The 27,400-nt window shown below is 43.6% G+C and overlaps 2 protein-coding genes across 2 annotated transcripts in view; both read right to left on the bottom strand.

The window, feature by feature from the left end:
* The window catches only part of abca3b (ATP-binding cassette, sub-family A (ABC1), member 3b), an 89,151-nt gene extending 82,662 nt beyond the window's left edge, over positions 1-6,489 (bottom strand). Inside the window, exons 1-2 of the mRNA XM_065010960.1 lie at positions 6,236-6,489; positions 1,050-1,144 (exon numbers count right to left, since the gene is read on the bottom strand). Of these exons, the coding sequence (XP_064867032.1) occupies positions 1,050-1,103 (54 nt within the window). The 5' untranslated portion in view covers positions 1,104-1,144; positions 6,236-6,489. The remainder of the gene's footprint in view (positions 1-1,049; positions 1,145-6,235) is intronic.
* A 697-nt stretch (positions 6,490-7,186) lies between these two features.
* On the bottom strand, positions 7,187-26,476 carry ccnf (cyclin F). The gene is made up of 17 exons (XM_065010609.1): positions 26,220-26,476; positions 25,142-25,296; positions 24,522-24,628; positions 24,320-24,387; positions 23,997-24,193; positions 23,071-23,124; positions 21,051-21,155; positions 20,806-20,883; positions 17,249-17,403; positions 16,741-16,905; positions 16,194-16,317; positions 15,790-15,970; positions 15,046-15,133; positions 12,723-12,822; positions 12,038-12,171; positions 10,944-11,125; positions 7,187-10,000 (listed from the first exon to the last, which is right to left on the bottom strand). Exons 1-17 carry the CDS (start codon positions 26,230-26,232, stop codon positions 9,522-9,524), a joined length of 2,385 nt encoding a protein of 794 aa, XP_064866681.1. The 5' UTR covers positions 26,233-26,476; the 3' UTR covers positions 7,187-9,521.
* Between the last annotated feature and the right edge of the window lie 924 nt (positions 26,477-27,400).

Raw genomic sequence — 27,400 nt, 5'->3', positions numbered from 1 at the left:
TCCCGCCCCTAAACCAGGTTTACCCTAAACCAGGTTTATATACACTAACCCCAATCCCGCCCCTTAGCCTAAACCAGGTTTATATACACTAACCCCAATCCCGCCCCTTAGCCTAAACCAGGTTTATATACACTAACCCCAATCCCGCCCCTTAGCCTAAACCAGGTTTATATACACTAACCCCAATCCCGCCCCTTAGCCTAAACCAGGTTTATATACACTAACCCCAATCCCGCCCCTTAGCCTAAACCAGGTTTATATACACTAACCCCTATCCCGCCCCTTACCCTAAACCAGGTTCGTATCCAAATCCCAACCCTCCCCATACACTGACACATCACACTCTACACTCTACCTTCTTTGAGCCCACCCCTCTCTTTGGGGCGGCAGTTAGCCTAGTGGTTAGAGTGTTGGACTAGTAACCGAAAGTTTGCAAGTTCGAATCCCTGAGCTGACAAGGTACAAATCTGTCGTTCTGCCCCTGAACAGGCAGTTAACCCACTGTTCCTAGGCCATCATTGAAAATAAAAATTTGTTCTTAACTGACTTGCCTAGTAAAATAAAGGTACAATTAAAAAAATAAAAATTCATGTTTTTGTTAAGTCTGATGTCTTCACTCCTGTTTTTTGTTTTTCTTACAATTGTAAAGTGATGTTGGGTCCTTGAAAAGCGCTATAAGTCCCATGTATTATTATTATTAAATAGTGCTGTACACATTTCACTCTCTGCAAAGTACAACTCACAATAAAGTTATACATCTTATTCAGATGGTTAACTGTAGCATCCCCCTGAAGATTTACATTCAATATCCCCTAAACCACCCACCTGCTGAAGGTAGTTCTCCCTACACCACCCACCTGCTGAAGGTAGTTCTCCCTACACCACCCACCTGCTGAAGGTAGTTCTCCCTACACCACCCACCTGCTGAAGGTAGTTCTCCCTACACCACCCACCTGCTGAAGGTAGTTCTCCCTACACCACCCACCTGCTGAAGGTAGTTCTCCCTACACCACCCACCTGCTGAAGGTAGTTCTCCCTACACCACCCACCTGCTGAACGTAGTTCTTCCACAAGAGTAATCCAAACTGGCGTGCTATCGCCATTTAGAGAGGAGACTGGATACAGACCAGAACTACAGCAGGACCTGGATAGACAAAAAGAGAAATGTTCAGTTACTACATTTATCTGGTTCTGAACTAGGCTTATCAATGTATTTGGTGTGTTGACGGAAATTTGACAGAGCAATCCTACCAAACACAGTTGATCCACAGAGGCTTTTCACCTCCAGATAACCATCAGTTCATAATGTAAACAAAGAAAATCAAGCAAAAAAGAGAAGTGAAATTGGATGTTACTCAGCTCGGTATTTGTATAGACTGTACGTATCAAACACAATCAGAAAACCTAAATCCGGGTTCTGAGAAACACTGAGTCTGACAACTGGGGAATGACCACATTCAGCTCGATAGAGGACATGAGAAGAGAGGGGGAGAAGAAACACGAGAAAAAAAAACACTAAGCAAAAAGTATACTGTTGACAATCGCTCACCAAACCAGTTGTACCTAGTTTGTTTAGTGAGTGTTGACAGGACATGCTTGTTTAAATGTTTCTGAACTGCCTCAACAGAGTAGGCCTTTGACAGGCAGACAGGAAAAGGTTATAATATACCAATTCACTGGAATGTTGAGCAAATTGGGATGAACTATGGGTGTTAAGAAGAAGAACAACCCCACACACCTATCTTACCCATCTAAAATAACATGTCTTCATCCCTTCGACAGGGCTGTAGTGGAGCAGGTGGAGAGCTTCAAGTTCCTCGGTGTCCACATCACTAAGGAATTAACATTGTCCACACACAGCAACACAGTCATGAAGAAGGCACAACAAAGCCTCTTCCTCCTCAGGAGGCTGAAAAGATATGGCATGGGCTCTCAGATCCATAAAAAGTTCTACAGCTGCATCATTGAGAGCATCCTGACTGGCTGCATCACCGATTGGCATCCGACCGCAAGGCGCTACAGAGGATAGTGCGGATGGCCCAGTACATCACCGGGGCCAAGCTCCCTGTCATCCAGGACCTCTATACCAGGCAGTGTTAGAGGAAGGCCCTGGAAATTGTCAAAGACCCCAGCCACCCAAGTCATAGACTTCACTCTGCTACCGTATGGAAAGCAGTACCGAGGCGCCAAGTTTGGGACCAAAAGGCTCCTGAACAGTCAAGAAGCTGAACAGTCAGTCAAATGGCTACCCGGACTATTTGCATGGACACTGAATTGCGCAGACTCTCTTGCAGTGACTCAATGCACACTCAGTAGACTTTACCCACACACTCACACTGACACTCAAACACACGGGCCTCCAGAGTGGCGCAGTGGTCTAAGGCACTGCATCGCAGTTGCTAACTGTGCCACTAGAGATCCTGGTTTGAGGGTTTGGCCAGCAGGGATGTCCTTGTCCCATCGCGCTCTAGCGACTCCTGTGGCAGGCCGGGCGCATAAACGCTGACACGGTCGCAGGGTGTTTCATTGGTGCGGCTGGCTTCCAGATTAAGCAGGCATTGTGTCAAGAAGCAGTGTGATTGTTGGGTCGTGTTTAGGGGGACCCATGGCTCTCGACCTTCACCTCTCCAGAGTCCGTACAGGAGTTGCAGCGATGAGACAATGTAGCTACCAATTGGATACCAAATAATTGGGTAGAAAAACACTTTCAAACACGCTGCCGCTACTCTGCTTATCATCTATCCTGATTGCCTGGTCACTTTTACCCCTATCCACATGTAAATACAGTATTACCTCAATTACCTCATAACCCCATTCTCTCACTGTCAACTGCGTTTATTTTCAGCAAACTTAACATGTGTAAATATTTGTATGAACATAAGATTCTACAACAAAAGTAACAGTCAGTATCTGGTGTGCCCACCAGCTGCATTAAGTACTGCTGTGCATCTCCTCCTCATGGAATGCACCAGATTTGCCCACTCTTCCACCAAGGCACCTGCAAGTTCCCAGACATTTCTGGCGGGAACGGCCTTAGCCCTCAACCTCCGATCCAACAGGTCCCAGACATGCTCAATGGGATTGAGATCCGAGCTCTTTGCTGGCCATGGCAGAACACTGGTGAACAGTATGGCTGGTGGCATTTTCATGCTGTAGGGTCATGTCAGGATGAGCCTGCAGGAAAAGTACCACATGAGAGAGGAAGATGTCTTCCCTGTAACGCACAGCGTTGAGATTACCTGCAATGACAACAAGCTCAGTCCGATGATGCTGGGACACACCGCCCCACTGTGACACACCACCCCAGACCATGAAGGACCCTCCACCTGAGGCAAAACTGCAACTCGTCAGTGAAGAGCCCTTTTTGGGGGGGGGACAAAATAAATGTATGCACAACGGTGCACGCGCGCAGCCGGTTTGGGTTCCTTCTCACAGTACTGACATTGCAATTTATTGCCCTGGCCACATCTGCAGTCCTCATGCCTCTGAGCCTGGGCTTTTTTGCTGAGTTTATATAGCCTCGTTATTGTGTTACTATTTTTCTTTTGCTAATTCTCTTTTTTAACTATGCATTGTTGGGAAAGGGCTCGTAAGTAAGCATTTCAGGGTAAAGTCTTCAGCTGTTGTATTTGTCGCGTGTGAACAATAACATTTGATTGGATTTGATTCTGGTGTTTGGCCGTCCTTAGCTATTATACCGTTTTCATACTATCGTGACCCGAAACGCACTGTTCCGGCATCTACATAATACATACAAAAGTGTGCAGACACCTCTTCAAATTAGTAGATTCAGCCATTTTAGTCACACCCGTTTATCACCGGTGTATAAAATCAAGCACACAGCCATGCAATCTCCATAGACAAACATGGCAGTAGAATGGCCTTACTGAAGAGCTCAGTGACTTTCAACGTGGCACAGACATAGGATGCCACCTTTCCAACAAGTCAGTTTGTCAAATTTCGGGCCTCCAACTGTAAGTGCTGTTAATGTGAAGTGGAAACGTCTAGGAGCAACAAAGGCTCAGCCACGAAGTGGTAGGCCACACAAGCTCACAGAATGGGACCGTTCGGTCTTCGGTTGTAACACTCACTACGGAGTTCCGACCTGCTTCTGGAAGCAACGTCAGCACAAGAACTGTTCGTCGGGAGCTTCATGAAGTGTGTTTCCATGGCCAAGCAGCCGCACACAAGCTTAAGATCATCATGTGCAATGCCAAGCGTTGACTGGAGTGGTGTAAAGCTCGCCCCCATTGGACTCTGGAAATGCGTTCTCTGGAATGATGAATCACGCTTCACCATCTGGCAGTCCGACAGACGAATCTGGCTTTGGCGGATGGCGGATGCCCCAATGCTACCTGCCCCAATGCACAGTGCCAACTGTAAAGTCTGGGGCTGTTATTCATGGTTTGGGCTAGGCACCTTTGGGAGAAATTGAAATGCCGACTGCGAGCCAGACCTAATCACCAAACATCAGCGCCCGACCTCAATAATTCTCATGACTGAATGGAAGCAAGTCCCATAAGCAATGTTCCCAGAAGAGTGGAGGCTATTATAGCAGCAAAGGGGGACCAACTCAATATTAATGCCGATTATTTTGGAATGAGATGATCAACGAGCTGGTGTCCACAAACTTTTGGTCATGTATGTTATTTTACCCATTTTTCTCCCCAATTTCCTGGTATCCAATTGGTAGTTACAGGTCTGCTACGGACTCGGGAGAGGCGAAGGTCAAAAGCCGTGCGTCCTCCGAAACACAACCCAGCCAGTGTGTCGGAGGAAACACTGTACACCTGGCGACTGTGTCAGTGTGCACTGCGTCTGGCCTGCCACAGGAGTCGCTAGTGCGCAATGGGACAAGAACATGTCCTAACCCGGACAGTGCTGGGCCAATTGTGCGCCGCACCATGGGTCTCCCGGTCACGTCCGGCTGCGACAGAGCCTGGACTTGAACCAGGATCTCTAGTGGCACAGCTAGCACTTCGATGCAGTGCCTTAGACCACTGCGCCACTCAGAGGCCCTTGTAGTGTATGTTTGATGCAGAACTGGGCCAGTGCAGCACAGCTTGGCTCAGCTTGGCTGCACTCTGCGGTGCAAAAGGGGTATAATCCAGATGTGAGCCATATCCTTTCCTGTCAATCTACTTCAATGGCCCTGAAACTCTGTGTTTCAACAGCCTTGGAGAGCAACAACGAATGGTCTGCTGCGAACAGATGACAACCGTCATGCGCCTGTCATATCATTCACCACCACCAAGACCTAAATCACCACTACATTCACGTTGTGTGAAGGCAAGGCAGGTAACTTCCTTTTTGAAATATAAGGCCTCTCTATCCTCAGTTGCTACAAATCTGATTATGTCTTTCTGTTTAGACAAAGGGACTGCTGTTGTGACTGGCCTCAATGAAATAGGGTTCCTCTGTGAAAGGGTAGTTATAAACAATTATCAACCCTTGTACTTCTTGCCAATGGTCAGTGTGTCTTCTTGTGTCACGTTCGGAGGGTCACACCAGAATAATAATAATAGTGAATTGGGTGAGGAAGGTAGGGAATAAAACTCTCAGAGGCAGTGTCTTCATGCTAAAGTTTATGTGCTGCAGATCTAATTAAAGACGATAGAAAAAGCCGTGTCATTAATCTAAAAAATGCATCTCTTTCACGACCTAATATTAGGCCCAAATTAATTTAAAATCAACAAATACTCTGTCTAAAGTCTAGAATTAAGCTATTAATGTTTAATTTTAAATAATTGTATAAGGGATAGACAAAGGACATTACCTGCGGAAGACACATTTCAACTGAATGCCTTCATCTGTACAACTGAATAGGTATCCCCTTTCCCTTTCATGCATTTACAAACGCAATGCTGATGCCGTAATTATATACGATTTGTCGTTCATGTGAAATTTGAACGTCAGTTGCTGACTAAACTAAGACAAACATCCAAGTGATGTTGGTCTTGATATAAACATTATAGATGTAACGCAAATAATACGTCTGTATTTTTTATAGAAATGATGCCCTCCGGTCTTCACGGTTATTGGTCCAACCGAATTATTTGGCCTAAATGATTGGACAAACGACAATCCCCAATACTGGTGAAGCAGGTCCAAAACAAATATTTCCCCCAAAATAACATTGCTTTATGATATTTCATTTATTTTAGTCTCAGAACAACTATTAAACACAGTTTTATGAAACCCTTATTTAATCATTCCAAATGCAAGGCAACCTTACCTTATAAAAGAAAGGCTCGATATGTGAACTTCATGGGCTCTCCTTAGTCAGCGTATACAATTCCTCCTTTTTAAAACGATGGCTTTACATGTCCTCTCCGTTGACTTTCGACTTAACACCCGAGGTTGCGTTCGTTATGCTGTGAATGTGTATTTTTACTCAGTAAACGCCAGTTAGGGAGGCGATGACATTGCACCAGACACAGTGAAAGGCCGAATTCATTGTGCAAATTCAGATACAATCGTCAACAGATGAGATCACGTGACCTGATCCTGTCTACTGTCACATGACTCTATACCAGCTGTGTGTGGGGTTTTAGTTGGCTCCTTGCTGCCCGGGACGTCCCAATGATCCCGAATAGCACTAACCGTATGTTCCCTTTTCTTTCGAAATACAGGAGTCATTTGGGGACATGAAACTTGTGTCTCTCTGGGTATTCTGTAGCTAGGGTGCTATTGTATAGTCATTTAAACTTGTGACAATTGCATGGTCCAATAATTATATAAGCAAGAATACTTTTCTATCAGTTTGATATTAAGAAAATAAACCCTTTCTTATCAGTGCAACTCTTTGCACATAAATTCATGTGCATACATACTGTATTTTTAACTACCGAGTGGCACAGCAGTCTGAGGCACTGCATATCAGTATTAGAGACATCACTACAGACACCCTGGCTTCGAATCCAGGCTGTATCACAACCAGCCCTGATTGGGATTCCCATAGGGCATCCGGGGGGTAGGCCATCATTGTAAATAAGAATGTTCTTAACCGATTTGCCTACTTAAAGGTTCAATTAAAATATTCAAGTGCATGTGTGTGTGTGTGTGTGTGTGTGAACGCTCCGGGTGTGGCCCCCTGGCGGTCGTACTGCTCCCTGGGCAGGGCAGTTAGAAAGGGTGGAACAGGTTGAGGGAGTGTCAGTCAAAGCTAATATTCAACACATACATCTGCAAGTCCACATGCTTGTTTTAATAGAAATTGATACCGGGTGCACAGAAATATCTTCACACAAGTCACTTGATGGTACAATGTAGACAAGAAAAAACAAGCCAAATGTCAACCTTTATGTAGAAAAAGACATGTCCTTCTTGGAATGAAGCCAAAACCAATCATCCAATTTCAAGTAAAAGGCATAGTCACAGTTCTTTCTCCCCCCCGCCACATTTACATATGTACATAACAGACCAGGGATATAAGAGTCTGACCTAACAGTTAAAACATATTTACAGTCACAATCATTTGTGCACAAGGGTTGTGTCTGAAATAGCACCCTATTCAGTGCCCTACTTTGACCAGAGACCAATGGGGCTTCGGGCAAAAGAAGTGCACTACATATGGAATAGGATGACATTTCAGACGGAGCCCAAGGACTCCGTGTCCTGATGTAGGCATACAGTACTTATCAACACATCAAGTAATCATTTGCCTTTTAGTGTCTTCACTTCCGTTTCCCCAAAAGGAGGCAATGCAACTCCACTTAATGGAATAACATTAGTAGTTGATTGTTCAAGCATAGAAAACATCACTGTGGAAAAACAAACGCTCCTTATTCAATAGAAGTGCCAGACCTCATTCAAGACGAACCCATTGGGAGAAACGGTGGGCAAAACGAATAGACTTGCTTTGACAAAACTTGTTAGATGTTCTGAACTTCAAATTTCATGTCGCACTGTGCACCTCTTAGTTACTAAACTGTGACCTCATTGGTCAATGTTCATGGCTCAATGTTCAGATGACATCACGGATGATTGAACCATAGAAATACAATCTATATCATCTATTATATTTCTAGGGCATCAATTTTAGTGGTTTCTAACAGACAGATGTAATCATGTGCTCTCACACATGAAATTGGGTGTTATGGGTTCAAAGGTTAGGGGTGGTGGGGATGACTGAAATATTCTGCTTCTACAAAATGTTATGCTGTTTTCAAATGAAACAATACCTTGCTCTTGTTAAAGCTTGTAGAATTGATTTGTTCCTGTAGTATAGGTTCTCTCCTGTGCTCCAACTCTAAACAGTACAGTACATGCAGCACATGTACAGTACATACAAAACTGTAGCTAAGAATGTATTTCTGTACGCTTGAATTACTATCATATCAGTCCTTTACAGGTAAAAGCTATTTTACCCACCGATAGTCCCCTCAATTAAGTTTTAAAGTACCTTTGGTATGTGAACAAACAAATGACAAAAATGGATCAGAGAAAATTCAGACTCAAAATAAGGCTTTAGACTACACAATAGTAGATATCTAAAGTACAGATCGAGCCTGGAATCCAAACTGAACATGGCTTTGTTTCACTACTCAGTTTGGATCCCAGGCTAGTACAGAGTAGCCAACTCCTGACCATTCTGTACAGGCAGTGCATATCAGAATCTCTTCACTGGTATAAACAGGGATTCATGAAACTCCCAACATCAGAAGAGTTGCAGAGAGCAAAACAAAAAACTGTTGCATTGATTAATAATTGTAATCAAATACAGTCAACAATGCAGGTTGGTTCTTTTCACATGTGAAAGTCTTCATACAGACATATTTCAAAATGGTCCATGAGGCGTCTCTTTTTTTAGGTGGTAGCTGCAATCCTTTGACATCTGAGATAGGTTGTTGTTGCAAAAATCAATGTATGAGACCAGCGCAGAACACAATCTGGATCAATGCAATGTAACAAAGTCATGAGGTGGATAGTGAAGAGCTGTTCCAATGGTTTTACAGCTGATGAAGGTGGTCTCACAAATGACACCCTCTTCCCTATGCAGTGCACTACTTTTGAACAGGAATCTGGTCAAAGTAGTGCACTACATAGGGAATAGGGTGTCATTTGGGATACAACCGAAGTCAGTGAAATATGAGGGAGCCATCTGATCTTTCTCAAGCAGAAGATGTCTGTTTACTCGGGCAGAATATAACAAAATAAAAAAAGTCTGGATTCTGGAGAGACCGTTTGGGTTTGTGTGTAAAGCTTACAACAGGTATTTGTGATCTTATGGCGTTCCAGGAACCAGTGCAGATTTCAGGCCTTCATGGAATGAAGAATATTGTCAACGACAGAACAGTGCTCCTGGGTCGTGTTCATTAGGGCAGGAACATTTAAACTTTTTCAACAGGAGACAGAAATTATAATTTCTTATTGGACAAGTCCAGGTAGTCCCTTTACTTTTGGGTCTGTTTGTCTTCAGTTTGGTGCCTAATGAACGCGATCATGGCAAAAGAGGGTGAAGTTGAGGCAGGGTGGTAGAAAATCATCTGAATCCATTCAACGGTGAGTCAAGTCAGTGCTTACAGGCTTAGGAAACCTACACTTGAGGCATATACCACCTCTTCATCCTCCCCTTCCCTCTCCCCTCCGCTGTGAGCTGCTGCGTTCTTCCTCTTTACCTGTTTGCGAGCTGCAGCCCGGGGTCTTTGCACCGGCACCAGGAGGCGGAACCCAGGCAGAGCCACCGTGATGCTGGAGGCGGAGCCTGGAGTGGGGTCCGGAGGCAGCGCCGTGAAGGTGCAGGGCATCAGGAGTGAAGAGGAATTGGAGGAAGGGCTGGCACTCTGGACGGAGGAGTAGCCTGAGCTGTGGAAGTCGGTTGTGATGAATGAGGAGAGGGGCCCTCGCGGTCGGCTCCTGGCACTCCCCTCCCCTTCATACTCCTCTTCCTCTTTGTTCCCCTCACAGAAACTGTCATCGTCGCTGGAGAGGGCTCGGCAGTGCAGTTTGGAGTCCTCGGGCTCCGTTGCTAGCTCCAGTGTCATGGCCAGAACAGAGGCTACACAGAAGAAGATACTGTTAGCTTGGCAGCATATCATAGTGAGTGTAGTGACCTCATGTGAACAAAAATCCAACCCATGTCAATTATTAGGACCACACGATATCATGATACACGATTCTATATTTAAGATTCTATATGTATTGCGATTTGAGGTTGCCAACATATTGCTCACTATGTCTGCTGCAGATAAGAGAACATGAGAAAACGAGTTTTGATCAGTTACGGAAATACAAAAAAAAAGAGCTGAAAATATATTGATCATTATTTTTTTTTAAAGGTGGAAAACAAGCTACGGGAGTTTTGGCGCCAGTAGAGCCGACTAGCGCTAGCTACAGTCAATTATTTTATTTTTTATTTATTTACAAATCCATACTTCGGAGTCAAATATCGATATAATAATCATCCTGAAATATCGATTTCCTCCCCGTCACTATCAATTATGGATGCCTTAAAAGGAAAACGTCACACAAACTCTTTGTATTTGTTTCATTAGTCCATTGCTGATGTAGTGAAAAACAATTGCGCAATAGATTTCTCAAGATAATCAACTTTCAAAATACAGAAATACAGCCGCCGGTACGATGCATTTTGCATCATATGATGCTGCGTTTTGCATGCGTCTGCCTCTGAGCAGTCTGGTCTGTACCCCACATAAGGAGAATAATGTCTGACTATGTCTTCCAGTACATAGTGATGTCACTACATCTAGTTCACCAGTTAGAATGGCCAGCATGACACTCGTCTTCCATTAACCCCCATCTCTAGATAGGGCTGGGGTGTATTCATGAGTGCAAGCTTTGCAATGGAAAACATAAAACAGGCATTTCTTATTGGACACATTCAGGTATGTCCCTCCCTGTTTGGTTCCTAGTGAATACACCCCTGGTAAAGAGCTGATCATAAATGATCAGAACTCATATAGTTGATACCCTCCACTCACTCTCTCCCTCCTTGGCCTCCTTCTCTCCTTCGCTCTCCTGGTCCCCCTCGTATCCGGAGCAGGAGGTGTCCAGGCTCCAGTCCAGCATGTCCCCCACCAGGGTCTCTTCCTGAGTGGACAGCTCAGCCGTGGGTGTGGCCACAAAGCTGCCTCGGTGCACAGGCAAGGACTCCTCCCGTCTCCTGGGGGAGAGAAACAGCATATTTATCCAAGTAAGCTTGGAGTCACGCGATATGGTGTGTGGTCCTCTCACTAGGACTGGGGAAACCATGCAGTTTATTAGGCTACAGATGGAAGTTATGAAGAACGTCACAGGGTGGTGAAAGTGCACAGTGATGAGCTTGATGCTCCTTCCCAAGAAATAGAGGGTCTTATTCTGTTGACATGATGATCGATGCTTGACAAAAATAAATATTCCCAGTCTTCTCCATAATAATCTCATGTATACAAGCCTGTCCTGCAGGTAGGAATAGTTTGTTTTACACAGCTTTTTGACAAAACTAAAATCAGTAATGTGGAAAATGCCATGGAAATGCACTGGACTTTAGATTTTTATTCGGTACATGAAAGATTTAGCCAAAAGGTACATTGTGTGCACTACATCGTCAGGCAGGCCATTCGGCAGAAACACCACTGGTATAAAAACGTGCACATTTTCTTTGTGGAGATTTTTTATTTTTTTTTGCATGAAAATATGTAACCTATTTGATGAAACCGAGCTACTGAGTCTTCTTAGTTCAGTTAATTCATCAATGTTTTTAAAATGTTAATAAAGTCATAAAGGATGACAAAGTTTAATATTTATTTCCATTGTGGTCATCTAGTGGGCAGATGGCAATTACTCAGTACAGCATAAACAAATAACTTTGGTTTGAAAGCACTTTTTTGGATGAGACCAGCGCTGGACAACCACCATAAAAGGCTACGTGAGAGTGGTCACACTTGCCCAATCCCAAATTAACCCCTAGCGTTGACAATCTGCCTAGACACTTGGCAAGGATTGGACAGAGGAAAATCCTCCCTGGCCTATAAAAGAGAACACGGTAATCATTATATTACTCTCACATTTGAGTGGCTTAACGGTAGTAACCCACCTCTTGCTGTTGCTGGAGGGGGAGGAGAGGAAGGTGTGGATGTCAGCTGGCTGGCCCGTGGGGCTGGGCAGCACCATGTAGGGTTCCACCTCCGGGACCTCCAGGACCTGACACAGCTCCTTGAAATCAATCACCTGGGAGAGAACACAGGTACACAAACACACTGGTTAGGTTAGTGTAGGCACGAACTGGAAGACAAAGCTCTTCAACTGAGAGGTACTATCTGAATTTGTCCAATAAGGACATCTTGTTTTTCTTTGCCTAGTGATGGAGAGGACAACGTTATATTGATATTTTGACTCCAAATATTGATTTGTAAAAAAGAAAGAACACTAGGTAACATTAGCACTAGTCAGCTGCACCTGTACAAAAACTCACTCTTTTTCATCCTATAACTATTTTATTTTTTGCCAATCAAAACTCGTTCTCATGCGCTCTGTAACAGACATATAGTGACCAATGTTTGGAACACCGAATCACAATACATATGTCAGCACCTAAGTATTGTGATAATGTCATATTGCGAGGTCCCTGGCAATTCCCATCCCTAGTTTTGCTACGATGTGCACACCACCAGTACAGCCAAAAGGAGAAGATCCAGGCCAGCAGCCCAGCACTGTGCACTTCGCCTTGACATACTAGTTTGAAAAAGGCAACGGTCCATGTCAGGAGATGACAAGCTCACCTTTTCTTTGCTGATGTGTTGGTAGGCCTCATCCTCAAACCTCTGCTTGACACCTGTCAGAGACATTTGCCTGTAGTCTTTGGGTACATCCTTACTGAAGCTGTCAGAGAGAGGAGAGAAGAAAGAGAAGAGAGGAGCATGATTAATCATCCAGTCTGTGTTCTCCAACTGTGTTACATCCAATAGGAAATCATATCAGTATATGATAGTACTTTGTTTGAAAATTGGACGTTGTCAATAAAGTGCAGTGCCTCCCACTAGTCTGACTCACACAAGTATGGTGCAGGGTGAGTCATCCCCCACACAGTCCTTAGCAAACACACCCCCTCCCTCCCTCCCTGCCACACACACCCTAGGTCCAGCTCCCTCCCACTCACCTTTCGATCCCAGCCAACACCCCACCCCTACGGCCCTCTGCATCAGGGTCACTGTGCCCCTTCGCTAATGATGATCTACGTCGTGGTTAACAGGAGCAGATAGTCTGCGTCCCAAATGGCACCCCACTCCTTACACATTGCACTACCTTGGAAAACATGTGCACTAGGGAATAGGAGACCATTTAGGACATACCAACAAACAAACAACCTGATCTTGTAATCAATTGTCCAATTTGTCTGTCTGCAGCGCTGGCTAGCAACAGTCTAAGAAATCACCACACTACTTTGTCTTTATAAGTATGTGACTTCATGTGATTTTCTACAGTGTGCTCAAAGAACTGCAGGAGGGAAAACGTAGAACAGCAGGAGCTGGCCTCTGTACGTGTGCGGTGAAAGACAAACAGCGGTCGGTGCATTTTACTGGCTTTATAATGAGACAGCAACGGACAGCCCTCCTGCCGGGGACATGAAGGAGGGGGAGAGATTGTGAGTGGGCGGAGTCTTAACCACCCATGTGGTAAAAACCACCTACCACACACAGACCGAAAACCCAGCCTGATCAAAAGGGCTAAGAGGACCAAAACACAACCTTTCATCTCTTCAACTAAAATCACTATAGAGATTGGCATTCGTCACCTGCTGGAAATCACACTCATATTGAAAAGCAGCATGGCATTCATCAGAACTGCTACCTTTCTGACCTGCAGGGGGTTCTACAGTAATGGTGCCCAGAGAACACTTCAGGATTGTAATAATACTGGAGCAGTCCTTTAAATAGCACTTCACATTGACTACTGTGTGTGGATGATGGAAAAAGGAATGGAAAAAAAACATCTCAGCAAGTTATATAAAGATGTCTTCTCACAAACACATTATCAATAACACACCTGCATGTACGCTAGTGTTGCCTTATTCCCCCTAACGAAGACTACAAGTATAAAAAAATCTTAAACAAGCTAATGATTTGTTCTAATCATGCGCTGACAGCGCTAATTAACGACTAGTGAATTAGCACAACTAACCGCCGTCTGTCATTCCCCCATTGTTGCTTCCCAGAATTGTTTTTCTTCCACTAGATAACACAGCACCAAAGTAAAAATCAGCTATAAACATCCAAAATAATTTAAGGATAGGATTGGGCACAAGGTTAGCAGTGTGGTTTTAGGTCTTGTTTTTATTCTTAAAATCTGATTTTTTTTTAATAGGCAGGGTTTATGACTTTGTGGCTGTGTTAACTAGTAACGGAATGAAAAAAGGGGAGAAATGCTAATTGCTAGAATACTAATTGATAGCAGGATGGGCTGCTGAGAGACAATGGGGATCTCCAGGAAGAGGGGCTATCGATACTCACCACAGCTAGCCTGCATGCTAACAAGGTTGTTTACTAACACAACCAGCAGGCAAGCTAAAATAGAAACAGCTTGGTTTCAGTCAACAATGAATAGCCACAAAAGCTCTTAGACTACGGCTGGACGATGTGTAAACTTCATAAAACAAGCCAAACTGGCAATTGCAGTATGGAGTATTTTCTTTTCTCTAGTATGTAATTGCTGACATCTTCGAACTATCAGCTTGACACAGATTTGACACCAGAGGTCAAATCTCTCTAGCCAATCAACTTTTACAGTGTATTTGTAGCAGTAGAGTGTGAGGGTTGTGTGTTTTGCTTTCACAGCTATACACCCACCCTCCTCCGCCAATATGCCTCTATCACCTTGGTAACCCTCATGAGAACAAAGTCAAGCCAGCGAGCACCCCTTGTTTGTCAGGCATTGGATTACAAGGGAGAGAAATAGAGGGAACAAATATTGGAGAAAGAACAGTACAGGAGAGGACAGACTTTCTAACCCAGATTAACATTAGCCCTTGTATCTAGTATGCATATAGAACTGTTTAATAACCTGATAGTGATTTCTAGGACGTCCGTGGCATGTATTATAACTTACCACTTGACATAAAGTAGTAAAGTGCAGGGGACCAGGTCCTGCTTGGAGAAGCCTGTATACTCAGCCAGCTGGATGGGCCAGATGGGAGCTGCAATGCAGAGAGGAAGAGCAGGGGTCAAGGCGACACACTAGAGCAGGGGTCAAGGCGACACACTAGAGCATCAAGACTGATATGACGTCCAACTGTTCAACAAATATTAAAATAACGCCTCAGAAGTTAATGAGAAGCTGATGAACTAGACTAGGTATTCAAAGGGCGGGTAACAGGGAACTACAGTGTTGGCCCCCCCAAAAATTGGGGTTGCAAGAAATTTTGAAAATAATAGGATCCCCAGAAGTTCTGCTGGGAAGAAAAATGGAGTCCCTGCTGAAAAGGTTTGAATACCACTGCTCTAGGGGTGTTTGAAAACCTAGGTCAACATGTGTGTGTGTGTGTGTGTGTGTGTGTGTGTGTGTCATGTATGGTTACTGAGCAACTCCCTTGGGACTGAGGATACAGCACTTAGATAAATCTCAATTTTGAAGACCACCCCCTCAGAAAGATTTTTTTGTTACACTTCAGTTCAAAGCTGATCAAGTGAATACAGAAAGACATCATCGGGGTAGATTACATATCAGTTTGTAGACAGAGTTTAGAAGACAAATGGTCGGTGTCCCAAATGGCATCCTATTCCCTATATAGTGCACTACAGCGCAATGTGCCATTTGGGACGCAACCGTAGACTGCCTGTTTGCCCGCCTTACCGTAGTGGTGCAGTGCCCGTGTGAGCAGCAGGATGGCGTTGGCCAGGTGGGCTGAGGAGTATGTAGTGAGGGCTGAGTAGAGCAAGGTGAGCTCACACAAGTAGCTGAACAGGTGGACACTGAGCCGCTCTAGGGGTAACAGAGACAGCAGCACCTGGCCGTAGTCCAGCAGAGTGGGAGTCTGCTGAGACAACACCAAATGAGTTGAACTCATAGAAATAAAAATGACTAGACAGGACTAAAGAGAGTTGATCATTTAACACCCCCCCCCACAATTTTTTAAAATATATTTTCACTTCAACAGATGCCTTTAACCCAAGCTGATGAAACAAATACAGATGCCATCATCAGGGCAGACTAAACATGTTGACATAAGATGGGTGTAGACTGTTTACTCCGCTCACCCTGATCTTGCCCTCCAGCACAGAGATGACCTCCCCCATCATGCGGACCAGGTCCTCATACTTGTAGGTGTTGTCTGTGAGCCACACCGCCTCCCGGATGGTCAGGATATCCTTACTGATGTACCTAGAGAAGGAGACGTGGGTCATATTCATTAGGCAGAAAACAGACTGAACCAGGGAGGGACGACCTGAACTAGTCCAGTAAATATAACGCTCGTTTCCGTACAGTCTCATAATTCTGAGCATTGAAAACCCCTCAGAAAGATGTTTTGTTGCACTTGAGCACCTGCCTTTAGCTAAAGCTGATCCAGTGAATACAGAAGTACTGTACATCGGGGCAGACTACATAGAGGATAAAATACTGACTAGTTTGTATCATGCTTAGGGTTGCAAAAATCCAGCTACTTTCCCAAAATCAGGAAGGAATAAGCAGGATGCAACATTCCCAACCAGGATTTGTGGAAAACCTGGGCATTTTGGGAAAATTACAGGAACGTTCCAACCCGAATGATGCTACATCCACCTCCAACGTTTTTCTGTCTCGTACCGCGTGCAGACGACCATGCAGGCGATGCCCAGCAGCTGCAGGCGGGCCTTGGGCACGGAGCGCAGGGCCAGGTAGCGGTCCACACAGCCCACCGTCACGTGGAGGGTCAGGCTGGAGAAGTCCTTCATGGTGGTTACCTCCACCAACCAGTCCACCAGGATGTATCTAGAAGAGATGAATACTGTTATGTACCTAGAGAAGGGGACACACACGAGAGACCAACACTAATGTACCTAGTGAGGGGAGAGGCACAGGAGAGAGAGATTAATAATGTTATGTACCTAGAAAAATGTGGTTATGATAGTAAATAGCATATTTATTTATTTGTACCTATATTTTACTAGGCAAGTCATTAAGAGTGCTTAGAATTTTGAAAGCCCCTTCAAATAAAGAATATTTTCCCTTAACGCGAGCCATTAACCAAAATTGATAAAACAACACAATTGGTACGAAGTCAAGTGATCTTCAGTGTGGGTACAGTCAGTTCCAGACCAAACCGGTAGGTTACCTCATGGTGTCGTTGATGCCCTGTCGGAGCACCTCCTCCGCCCTGCGTCGGGGCACGGGGGGACAGGAGCGAAACAGCTGGGCCACAAGGTCGGCACAGGCCCTCTGCTCCAGACCCAGCGGGTTGTCACTGCTGCACACCTTGGCCAGGGACAGCTGGAAGCGTGCACACACAGAGAGAAAGGGTCAAAGGGCACAGGTCAAAAGTCATGCCAGGCTTGCCAAGCAAGCTCAACAGGAGGGAGAATGTTTTTTTTAAAACACCACCTGTGCTCAGTAACATCCTCAATGATTAATCCACTTTAAATGGTTGGGAGAATAAACAAAACCATAGATTTTTGTCTATGTGTGGATTTGGGCTGCCTGTTCTAGTCAACAGCTACATTATCATGTCTATGCCATTGGAGAGATATAGACACACAACCGTACAAAAGTTGGGGTCACTTAGAAATGTCCTTGTTATCCATCAGAAATGAATAGGAAAGAGTCAAGAGGTTAGAAATAATGATTTGTACTTCAAACTTGGCTTTGTCAAAGAATCATCCATTTGCAGCAATTACAGCCTTGCAGACCTTTAGCATTCTAGTTGACAATATGTTGAGGTAATCTGAAGCGGTTTCACCACATGCTTCCTGAAGCACCTCCCACAAGTTGGATTGGCTTGATGGGCACTTCTTATGATCAAGCTGCTCCCACAACAGCTCAATAGGGTTGAGATCCAGTGACTGTGCTGGCCACTCCATTATAGACAGAATACCAGCTGACTGCTTCTTCACTAAACAGTTATGGCATTGTTTGGAGCTGTGCTTTGGGTCATTGTCCTGTTGTAGGAGGAAATTGGCTCCAATTAAGCAACGTCCACAGGGTATGGCGTTGCAAAATGGAGTGATAGCCTTCCTTCAAGATCCCTTTAACCCTGTACAAATCTCCCACTTTATCACCACCAAAGCACACCCAGACCATCACATTGCCTCCACCATGCTTGACAGATGGCATCAAGCACTCCATCATCTTTTCTGCATCTCACAAGTATTATTTGTGATCAAAACACCTCAAACTTAGATTAGTTTGTCCATAACACTTTTTTTCCAATCTTCCTCTGTCCAGTGTCTTTGTTCTTTTGCCCATAGTAATCATCTCCTTTTAATTGGCCAGTCTGAGATATGGCTGAGAAGGCCAGCATCCCAGAGTCGTCTCTTCACGGTTGATGTTGAGACTGATGTTTTGCAGGTATTATTTAATGAAGCTGCCAGTTGAGGACTTGTGAGGCATTTGTTTTTCAAACTAGACACTAATGTACTTGTCCTCTTGCGCAGTTGTGCACCGGGGCCTCCCACTCATTCTATTCTCGTCGGGGTCCGTTTGCGCTACTCTGTGAAGGGAGTAGTACACAGAAATGTACGAGATGTTCAGGTTCTTGGTAATTACTCAAATGGAATAGCCTTAATTTCTCAGAACAAGTATAGACGAGTTTCAGAAGAAAGTTATTTGTTTCTGGCCATTTTGAGCCTGTAATTGAACCCACAAATTCTGATGCTCCAGATACTCAACTAGTCTAAAGAAGGACAGTTTTATGGCTTCTTTAATCAGGACAACAGTTTTCAGCTGTGCTAACATAATTGCAAAAAAAAGGTTGTTTAATGATCAATTAGCCTTTTAAAATGATAAACTTGGATTAGCTAACACAATGTGGCATTGGAACACAGGAGTGATGGTTGCTGATAATGTGCCCCTGTACACCTATGTAGATATTCCATATAACAGTTGGCTTTTTTAAAAGCCATTTCCAGCAATAGTAGTAATTTACAACATTAACCATGTCTACACTGTATTTCTGATCGATTTGATGTGATTTTAATGGACAAACCTTTATTGCTTTTCTTTCAAAAACAAGGAATATTTAAATGACCAACTTTTGAATGGTAGTGTGTGTATATATAGATATCACACTCAGCAAAACAAACAAAAGAAGTCCCCTTTTCAGGACTTTGTCTTTCAAAGATAATTTGTAAAAATCCAAATAACTTCACAGATCTTCATTGTAAAGGGTTTAAACACTGTTTCCCATGCTTGTTCAATGAACCATAAACAATTAATGAACATGCACCTGTGGAACGGTGCATAAGACACTAACAGCTTACAGACGGTAGGCAAATAAGGTCACAGTTATGAAAACAGAGGACACTATAAAGAGGCCTTTCTACTGACTCTGAAAAACAACAAAAGAAGGATGCCCAGGGTCCCTGCTCATCTGTGTGATAGGCATGCTGCAAGGAAGCATGAGGACTGCAGCTGTAGCCATGGAAATAAATTGCAATGTCCATACTGTGAGAAACCTAAGACAGTGCTACAGGGAGACAGGACAAACAGCTGATTGTCCTCGCAGTGGCAGACCACGTGTAACAACACCTGAACAGGATCTGTACATCACACCTGCAGGACAGGTCCAGGATGGCAACAACTGCCCGAGTTAGACCAGGATGCACAATCCCTCCATCAGTGCTGACTGTCCGCAATAGGCTGAGAGAGGCTGGACTGAGGGCTTGTAGGCCTGTTGCAAGGCAGATCCTCACCAGGCATCACCGGCAACAACGTCACCTATGGGCATAAACCCACCGTCACAAGACCAGACAGTTTTGTCTCACCAGGGGTGATGGTCGGATTCACGTTTATCGTCGGAGGAATGAGCGTTACACCGAGGCCTGTACTCTGGAGCGGGATCGATTTGGAGGTGGAGGGTCCGTCAAGGTCTGGGGCGATGTGTCACATTACAGGGAAGACATCCTCCTCCCTCATGTGGCACCCTGCTTGCAGGCTCATCCTGACATGTCCCTCCAGCATGACAATGCCACCAGCCATACTGCTCATTCTGTGCGTGATTTCCTGCAAGACAGGAATGTCAGTGTTCTGCCATGCCAGCAAAGAGCCCGGATCTCAATCCCACTGAGCACGCCTGGGACCTGTTGGATCAGAGGGTAAGGGCTAGGGCCATTCCACCCCAGAAATGTTTGGGAACTTGCAGGTGCCTTGGTGGAAGAGTGGGGTAACATCTCACAGCAAAAACATCTCACAGCAAAAACTGGCAAATCTGGTGCAGTCCGTGAGTAGGAAATGCATTGCAGTACTTAATGCAGCTGGTGGCAACACCAGATACTGACCGTTACATTTTATTTTGACCCCCCTTGCTCAGCGACACATTCAATTTCTGTTAGTCACATGTCTGTGGAACTTGTTCAGTTTCTGTCTCAGTTGTTGAATCTTGTTATGGTCATACAAATATTTACACATGTTAAGTTTGCAGAAAATAAACGCAGTTGACAGTGAGAGGACATTTATTTGTTTGCTGATTATACACACACACCCATTCAAAAGTTCAGGGTCACGTAGACATTTCATTGTTTTTGAAAGAAAAGCATATTTTTTTGTCCATTCGAATATCAATTACAGTGTAGACATTGTTGATGTTGTAAATGACTATTGTAGCTGGAAACAGCTGACTTTATATATAAACAATCAGAATTGGCCTGCCTCTGTAAACAAAGCCAAATAGACACACACCTGTGCTTCCCAGCATCCTTTGGCTGCGTAGTCCCTGAGCGTGCGTATGAACTGGAGGTACCTGCCTGGGTCCGCCATCTGAGAAGACAGCACAGGACCACAGTAAGTTATGAGGTAGTTGTTTGACTAACATCAACACAACAGGGGTTTTATATCACATTTTACACCCTTTAACTACACAACATGCATTGTAACATTAACAAAGCCTTTTGAGATGTGGAGAACCAGAGAGAAGGGAAACTCACTGCGGTTTTACGGTTATGTTCCCAAAGCAGGTAAGCGCTCTGTAGACAGCCCGACTGAGACGACTCTTCAAGTAGTGTCAGGGCCTCGGCGCGCTTGTCGTCCTCCTGAAACACACAGATTAAACCATGTTTCAATAGTCAGTGTTTCAAACAGCACATTAAATACTCCTCTCTATCCAGCACAACAAGGCCTACTGAATATGTAACAGGGTTCTGAGTATGCAGAACCTTGTTACATATCGGTTTCACAATTCCTGACATTTAATCCTAGTAAAAATTCCCCGTCTTAGGTCAGCTTAGATCACCACTTCATTTTAAGAATGTGAAAATGTCCGAATAATAGTAGAGAGAATAATTAATTTAAACTTTTAATTTCTTTCATCACATTCCCAGTGGGTCAGAAGTTTACATACACTCAATTAGTATTTGGTAGATTTGCCTTTAAATTGTTTAACTTGGGTCAAACGTTTCTGGTAGCCTTCCACAAGCTTCCAACAATAAGTTGGGTGAATTTTGGCCCCTTCCTGACAGAGCTGGTGTAACTGAGTCAGGTTTGTAGGCCTCCTTGCTCGCACACACTTTTTCAGTTCTGCCCACAAATGTTCTATAGGATTGAGGTCAGGGCTTTGTGATGGCCACTCCAGTACCTTGACTTTGTTGACCTTAAGCAATTTTGCCACAATTTTTTAGGTCTCTGTCTGTTCAGTGAGTTCTCATTGGGAAACAATATTTTCACTTGTTTTCAGTTCCTACCGCTTCCACTGGATGTCACCAGTCTTTGGAATTTGGTTGAGGTTATTCCTTTGTGCAATGAAGAAGTACAGCCATCTAGGAACTGCGTAACACTGTTGAGAGTTGCGCAAGACTTGAAAAGTAGCGTTGGTTTGTTGTCTTCCTGTATTGAACACAGATAGACCGTCTTCAATTTGATCGATTATTAACGTTTAAAAATACCTAAAGTTGTATTACAAAAGTAGTTTGAAATGTTTTGGCAAAATTTACAGGCAACTTTTGAGATATTTTGTAGTGACATTGCGCAAATTGGAAGCTGTTTTTTTCTGGATCAAACGCACCGAATAAATGGACATTTTGGATATATATGGACGGAATTAATCGAACAAAAATGACCAATTGTGATGTTTATGGGACATATTGGAGTGCCAACAAAAGAAGCTGGTCAAAGGTAAGGCATGTTTTATATTTTATTTCTGCGTTTTGTGTAGCGCCTGCGGGGTTGAAATATGCTACTCTTTGTTTACTGTTGTGCTATCATCAGATAATAGCTTCTTATACTTTCGCCGAAAAGCCTTTTTTAAATCTGACATGTTGGCTGGATTCACAATGAGTGTAGCTTTAATTTAGTATCTTACATGTGTGATTTAATGAAAGTTTGATTCTTATATAAATTGTATTTGAATTTGCCGCGCTGCATTTTCCCTGGCTTTTGGCCAAGTGGGACGCAAGCATCCCCTATCCTAGAGAGGTTAATTTCCTGACTGATGTTTTCAGATGTTGCTTCAATATATCCATGTAAATTTTCCTTCCTCATGATGCCATCTATTTTGTGAAGTGCACCAGTCCTTCCTGCAGCAAAGCACCCCTACAACAGGCAGGCCACCCCCGTGATTCACGGTTGGGATGGTGTTCTTCAACTTGCAGGCCTCCCTTTTCCCTCCAAACATAACAACGGTCATTATGGCCAAAGTTCTATTTTTGTTTCATCAGACCAGAGGACATTTCTCCAAAAAGTACAAATCTTTGTCCCCATGTGCAGTTGCAAACCACATTCTGGCTTTTTTATGAGTGAAGAAGTGAAGAAGAGGGAGAAAACATTTATCCTAACTGGGCTGATGACTAGCAGGGCTGCCTAGAAGGTGACAGTGTCTTCACAGCCTCATCAGAAACTAACAAACTGTGTTTTGGTTACCATAGAAATGGATGACGGCTGTCACTACAAAAATCACCACACTAACGCCTCTGCCTTTCTGGAAGACTTGCAGTGGTGTGTGTGTACACTTACATCAAAAAGCTGGAGGACTCTGGCCAGACAGTGCAGCAACGTACCCCTCCTCTCCTACAAAAAAAATAAAAAAAACAGCAAAATGTGAAAATGTAGCCTAATGAAAGCATTGTTAGAGCGCAACCTTATAGTCTACAAAACAATTTTTTATAGAAACATTGGATTTTTAATTAAAGTCCATTCATTCCATTGAGCAAAGACAGGCTTGTCTATTTATAAAAATCTACAAAACAGAGGTGATACATGCAGGGCACCACAAGAGAGGACAGGAAAAAACAGGCTATAAGGGGTAGAACTTTTGGTCAAAAATAAAAGGGGGGCGAGACACAGCGTTGCACAAAGCAGCATATGTTTCTCCCCATTTGTCTTCATTACCAAGGTCCTGTTGGCCTTCAGCAGACTTTTTTGGTAGCAACATGTTTCCGAATCCACCTCTCCTTTCTTCCCATGCAGTGTGATGCCTACATTTTAGTAATTTAGCAGACACTCTTACACAGAGTGACTTACAGAAGCAATTAGGGTTAAGTGCCTTCCTCAAGGGCGCATTCACCTAGTCGGTTTGGGGATTCGAACCAGCGACCTTTCGGTTACTGGCACAACCCTCTTAAAAGCCTAGGCTACCTGCCGCCTTTACACGTCTTAATCAGTGTTGATAATGGATGGAAAGACGATGGACAGCTCTGAGTGAATAAACCAGGAAGGCACAACCATAGAAACAGATTCAACATTACTCATTATATTTCTATGGGTAAAACAGCCCTCTAATTTGTATCCAGGGTATTATACTAAATGTGTGTTTTTCCAATAGAAACCAAGGGAGAGGAGAGTGATGGGAGAGGAGAGTGATGGTTGCGGAGGTTGGCTTTGTCTATGGCTGCCCATCTCCCCAGCCAAGCTCAACCAGGCCTAGCCTGGTAAACACTTACCACATTGGTTTCACACTCCGCCTTGAGCCTGTCAAACACCACAGCCTTGCAGCAGCTCCCAGTGGGGGACCAGGGCGGGCGGATGAACACCCAGATGAAGGGGTCGGCGGTAGGGGAACGCAGGCTCTCCGCCAGGCTGAAGAACTGGGATGCCTTCCGGCCGCACACGTCGGCACGCCCTTCATCACTCAGCAACGCTGGGACAGAGAAGAGGGTGATTATTATACAGGAATTAATTAAGTGATTTGGTCAATGTCAATCACCGAGCAACCTCATAACCAATTCAATGAGAAACAATGGATGACAAGTGCAGTGAGACTTACGTCCTTCATTGTACAAATATGCAATCCCTAGTTTCACAGCTGCCTCGAAGTTCCCCTTCTCTGCGGCCCTGAAAGAGGACACAGAAACCGAGAAACATATTAGGGTATGTATGCGCACTTTCAGTCTCCCTCATGTGAAACTGACATTGGAAGATGTACAGAGTCAAGGTCAGGGTTTGGGTGTGGGAGGAGTCCATCCTACCTCTCAAAGAGCCAGACTGTGTTGGGGGATGGCCAGGTATCCCTGAAACTGACCCGGGCCCAAACACTAGAGTGGTTATCAATGATGTCACGAAGCTGAGAGTGTACCTGGGAGATAACCAAATGCCTCAGTTAGCCTCCAACATGGCAATCCTCCATGCATGTTCAAAATATTTTTCTTCCTTTCAATAACTGAGTAAACATAACATTCCTTATACATGCTAAAGACATTTACATTTACATTTAAGTCATTTAGCAGACGCTCTTATCCAGCACTTATCCAAATTGGTGCTTTCACCTAAAGGAGGAGTATACAGGAGGAGACTGATACACATTGTGACTCACCAATTCAGGTGGTGACAAGATGTTCAGAAGAGACTCCCTCAAATTATGTTTACTCCATAGGCTGTTCAATTGTTAGAGAGTGTGTGTGTGTGTGTTTTTTAGATGTGTGTGTATTCACGTCTAACTTGCGGGGACCAGAAGTACCCACAATAATAGCAAACAAACCAAAATTTGGTTCAGGTTAATGTTAGGGAAAATTGGATTTTGAATGGGACTGAATTGTATATCTCCACAAGATTAGTTAAACAAGACCGTGTGTGTGTTTGTGAGACTCACAGCTCTGACAGCCAGCAGGTCCTCAGCAGAGAGGCATTGGAGAACACACAGAAGCACCTCTTCGGGAAGAGACAGCAGTGTTAGGGCTGGAACACGCTTACGGACCCGCTTCCGTGCTGGAACCGTGAAGCATTTGGAACAACGACAGTGTAGCACTAAAGATGAGAGAGAGAGGGAGAAGTATACTTTTTTTTTTAATCACTCTTGCCATTTTAGATACAGATACCCATCAACCGCAAAAAACCTCCCTCTTTCCAACTCAACTGACCCTCCAAATAAACTAACTCCTACTCACACAGTGCCCCCATACATTTAGTCTCCAATTGTGGGACACCGTTTATTACTGACATTGTTTCAAATACTATTGAATAAACAGTGTATGTTTACAGTTCTCATCTATATGCTGCACAAGAGACAGTAATTCCCACCTGAAAGTCAGTTTACGTTTGCTACAGCTTGCTGGCACAAACTAAATCAAATTATGCAAAAGTGACCCAGTTAGATATAATTTATATATTATAGATGTTATGATATATCGGTAGTTATAACCAATGGAATCTATTTTGACTAATTAGCTGGCCAAGTTCTGGCTAATGTTTGAGTTCAGCTTAACTCAGCGCCCAAATTTCCCTCCTCAAAACTAGGTACATTTAACATCAACTGTAAAGCTTCTTAGATTTAAATCCAAAAAAGTTAATTATCTATTTGCGGGGCTTTCAAAACCACACAAATGTAATGACTTTACAACGTAGCTAACTATGATATAAATGTTACGAATGCTTTAGTTTCAAATAAGGCACATTTATAACGTTAGCCACTGAACTAACGACTGGCTCTAGTACTGGCACCAAGCTGTGTACCAGTAGCTAGCTAACTAACTAGCCATCATTACATCAGCAAACCATAACAGATAGCTAGCTAGCAGGCTAGTTAGCTGCTAACGTTATCAAGTCAGCTATCTACTGTAGCTATAAAACTTTCATGCTATCCATTCTCACACAATGCAAGTTCTCTAACCTAACGTTTACATGTTAGATGGCACATTCACATCGTAACTAATTGAGTCGGAGATACTTACCGCTTACTTTCATTTCGTGGAGATCAACTTAAATACAGCAAGCTCCCTAGCGTTAAAGTTGTGCAACCACAAAGCTGACAGTGAACAAAATACGAGTAAATATAACTTGTGTTATAAACTATGGTAATTCCAATGAATTATAAATGTGTCTAATTCAAAAAGACAGCTTGAGAGCGCTGTCTAGCTTTTGATGGGATATTGTGAAATTAATAGCATGAATTCAAATCCATGCATGCATCCCTCTCAACTTTTGAGATCCTCCCAAAATTGGCTAAGCACCGCCCGCGCGCAGAGTTTAAACATCAACTTCGATTTCATTGGCGAAAAACGAGTACGCCCAGCTATTATCTAACGAGCTTCCGATTCGTCTAGGAGAAGAGCGACAACTTCGATTGGTTTGTCGTTACAAATAATTAAATAAAGACCACTGATTGGATAATATGAAACCATTTTCGAAGTACGCGCTTCCAAATTGATGCATTTTATTGGTAAAAGGGGTAACCAAACACGATGACGTCGGCCAGCGCCCGGCCTCTTGGATTGAAACTTGGGATATGTAGTAGTCATAATTTACGTTTTAAACGTACCATATTTAAAGAGACATTAACAAGGAAATACAGTATCACTCGAGATAATTAATTTAATAAAAACATATTTCTTAAAAATGTTTATGGTGTAATTGCTATTAATTACAATTTTACATAGCTATGGGAGCGGTTGCAATTTACAGAATTGTTACCTGGAGGAAAAGGGAGGGTCATGCTTTTTCAATTCTAGTAAGGGAGAGGGTTTAGTATTTATTTTTTATTTTTATGTAATATTTGTTTGCATGGACTAGGCCTACTGATGCCCTGTTCAGTTTGAGAGGGAGAGCCTGAAGATGAAAAGGAGGACCAGAGGTAAGCGTGCTACTGCTATAATTGTTTTGAATAAAAACTAAATGTTTCATTGCCCATAATGAAGCTAGTTATCAGAGTTATTGACCTCACAATAAGCCATATTTGTGTCATTTGCATAACTGGACAGCGCATGGGTGCCTTAAGTAGGCTAATTCGAGAAAGACTAATTGATTTAAACAGTCTTCATTTTAATTTGACTTTAGGCTACTAACAACAAGAGGGCTTTTTGTTGAAGCCTATTTATTTATATTCCTATTCCTATTGACAGACTAAATCATAGTC

Source organism: Oncorhynchus nerka, linkage group LG26, assembly GCF_034236695.1.
Source record: "Oncorhynchus nerka isolate Pitt River linkage group LG26, Oner_Uvic_2.0, whole genome shotgun sequence".
Lineage (NCBI taxonomy): Eukaryota > Metazoa > Chordata > Actinopteri > Salmoniformes > Salmonidae > Oncorhynchus > Oncorhynchus nerka.
The sequence above is the reverse complement of the archived record's forward strand: the minus strand, read 5'-3'. Positions and strand labels throughout refer to the sequence as shown.

What these genes read in the sequence shown, in the direction of transcription:
- ccnf (XM_065010609.1), bottom strand. An exon ending in AACATAACCGTAAAACCGCA is followed by an intron (nt 20,884 to 21,050) that starts GTGAGTTTCCCT and finishes CTGTCTTCTCAG; the next exon opens with ATGGCGGACCCAGGCAGGTA. An exon ending in ACGGGCACTGCACCACTACG is followed by an intron (nt 15,134 to 15,789) that starts GTAAGGCGGGCA and finishes TCTGCATTGCAG; the next exon opens with CTCCCATCTGGCCCATCCAG.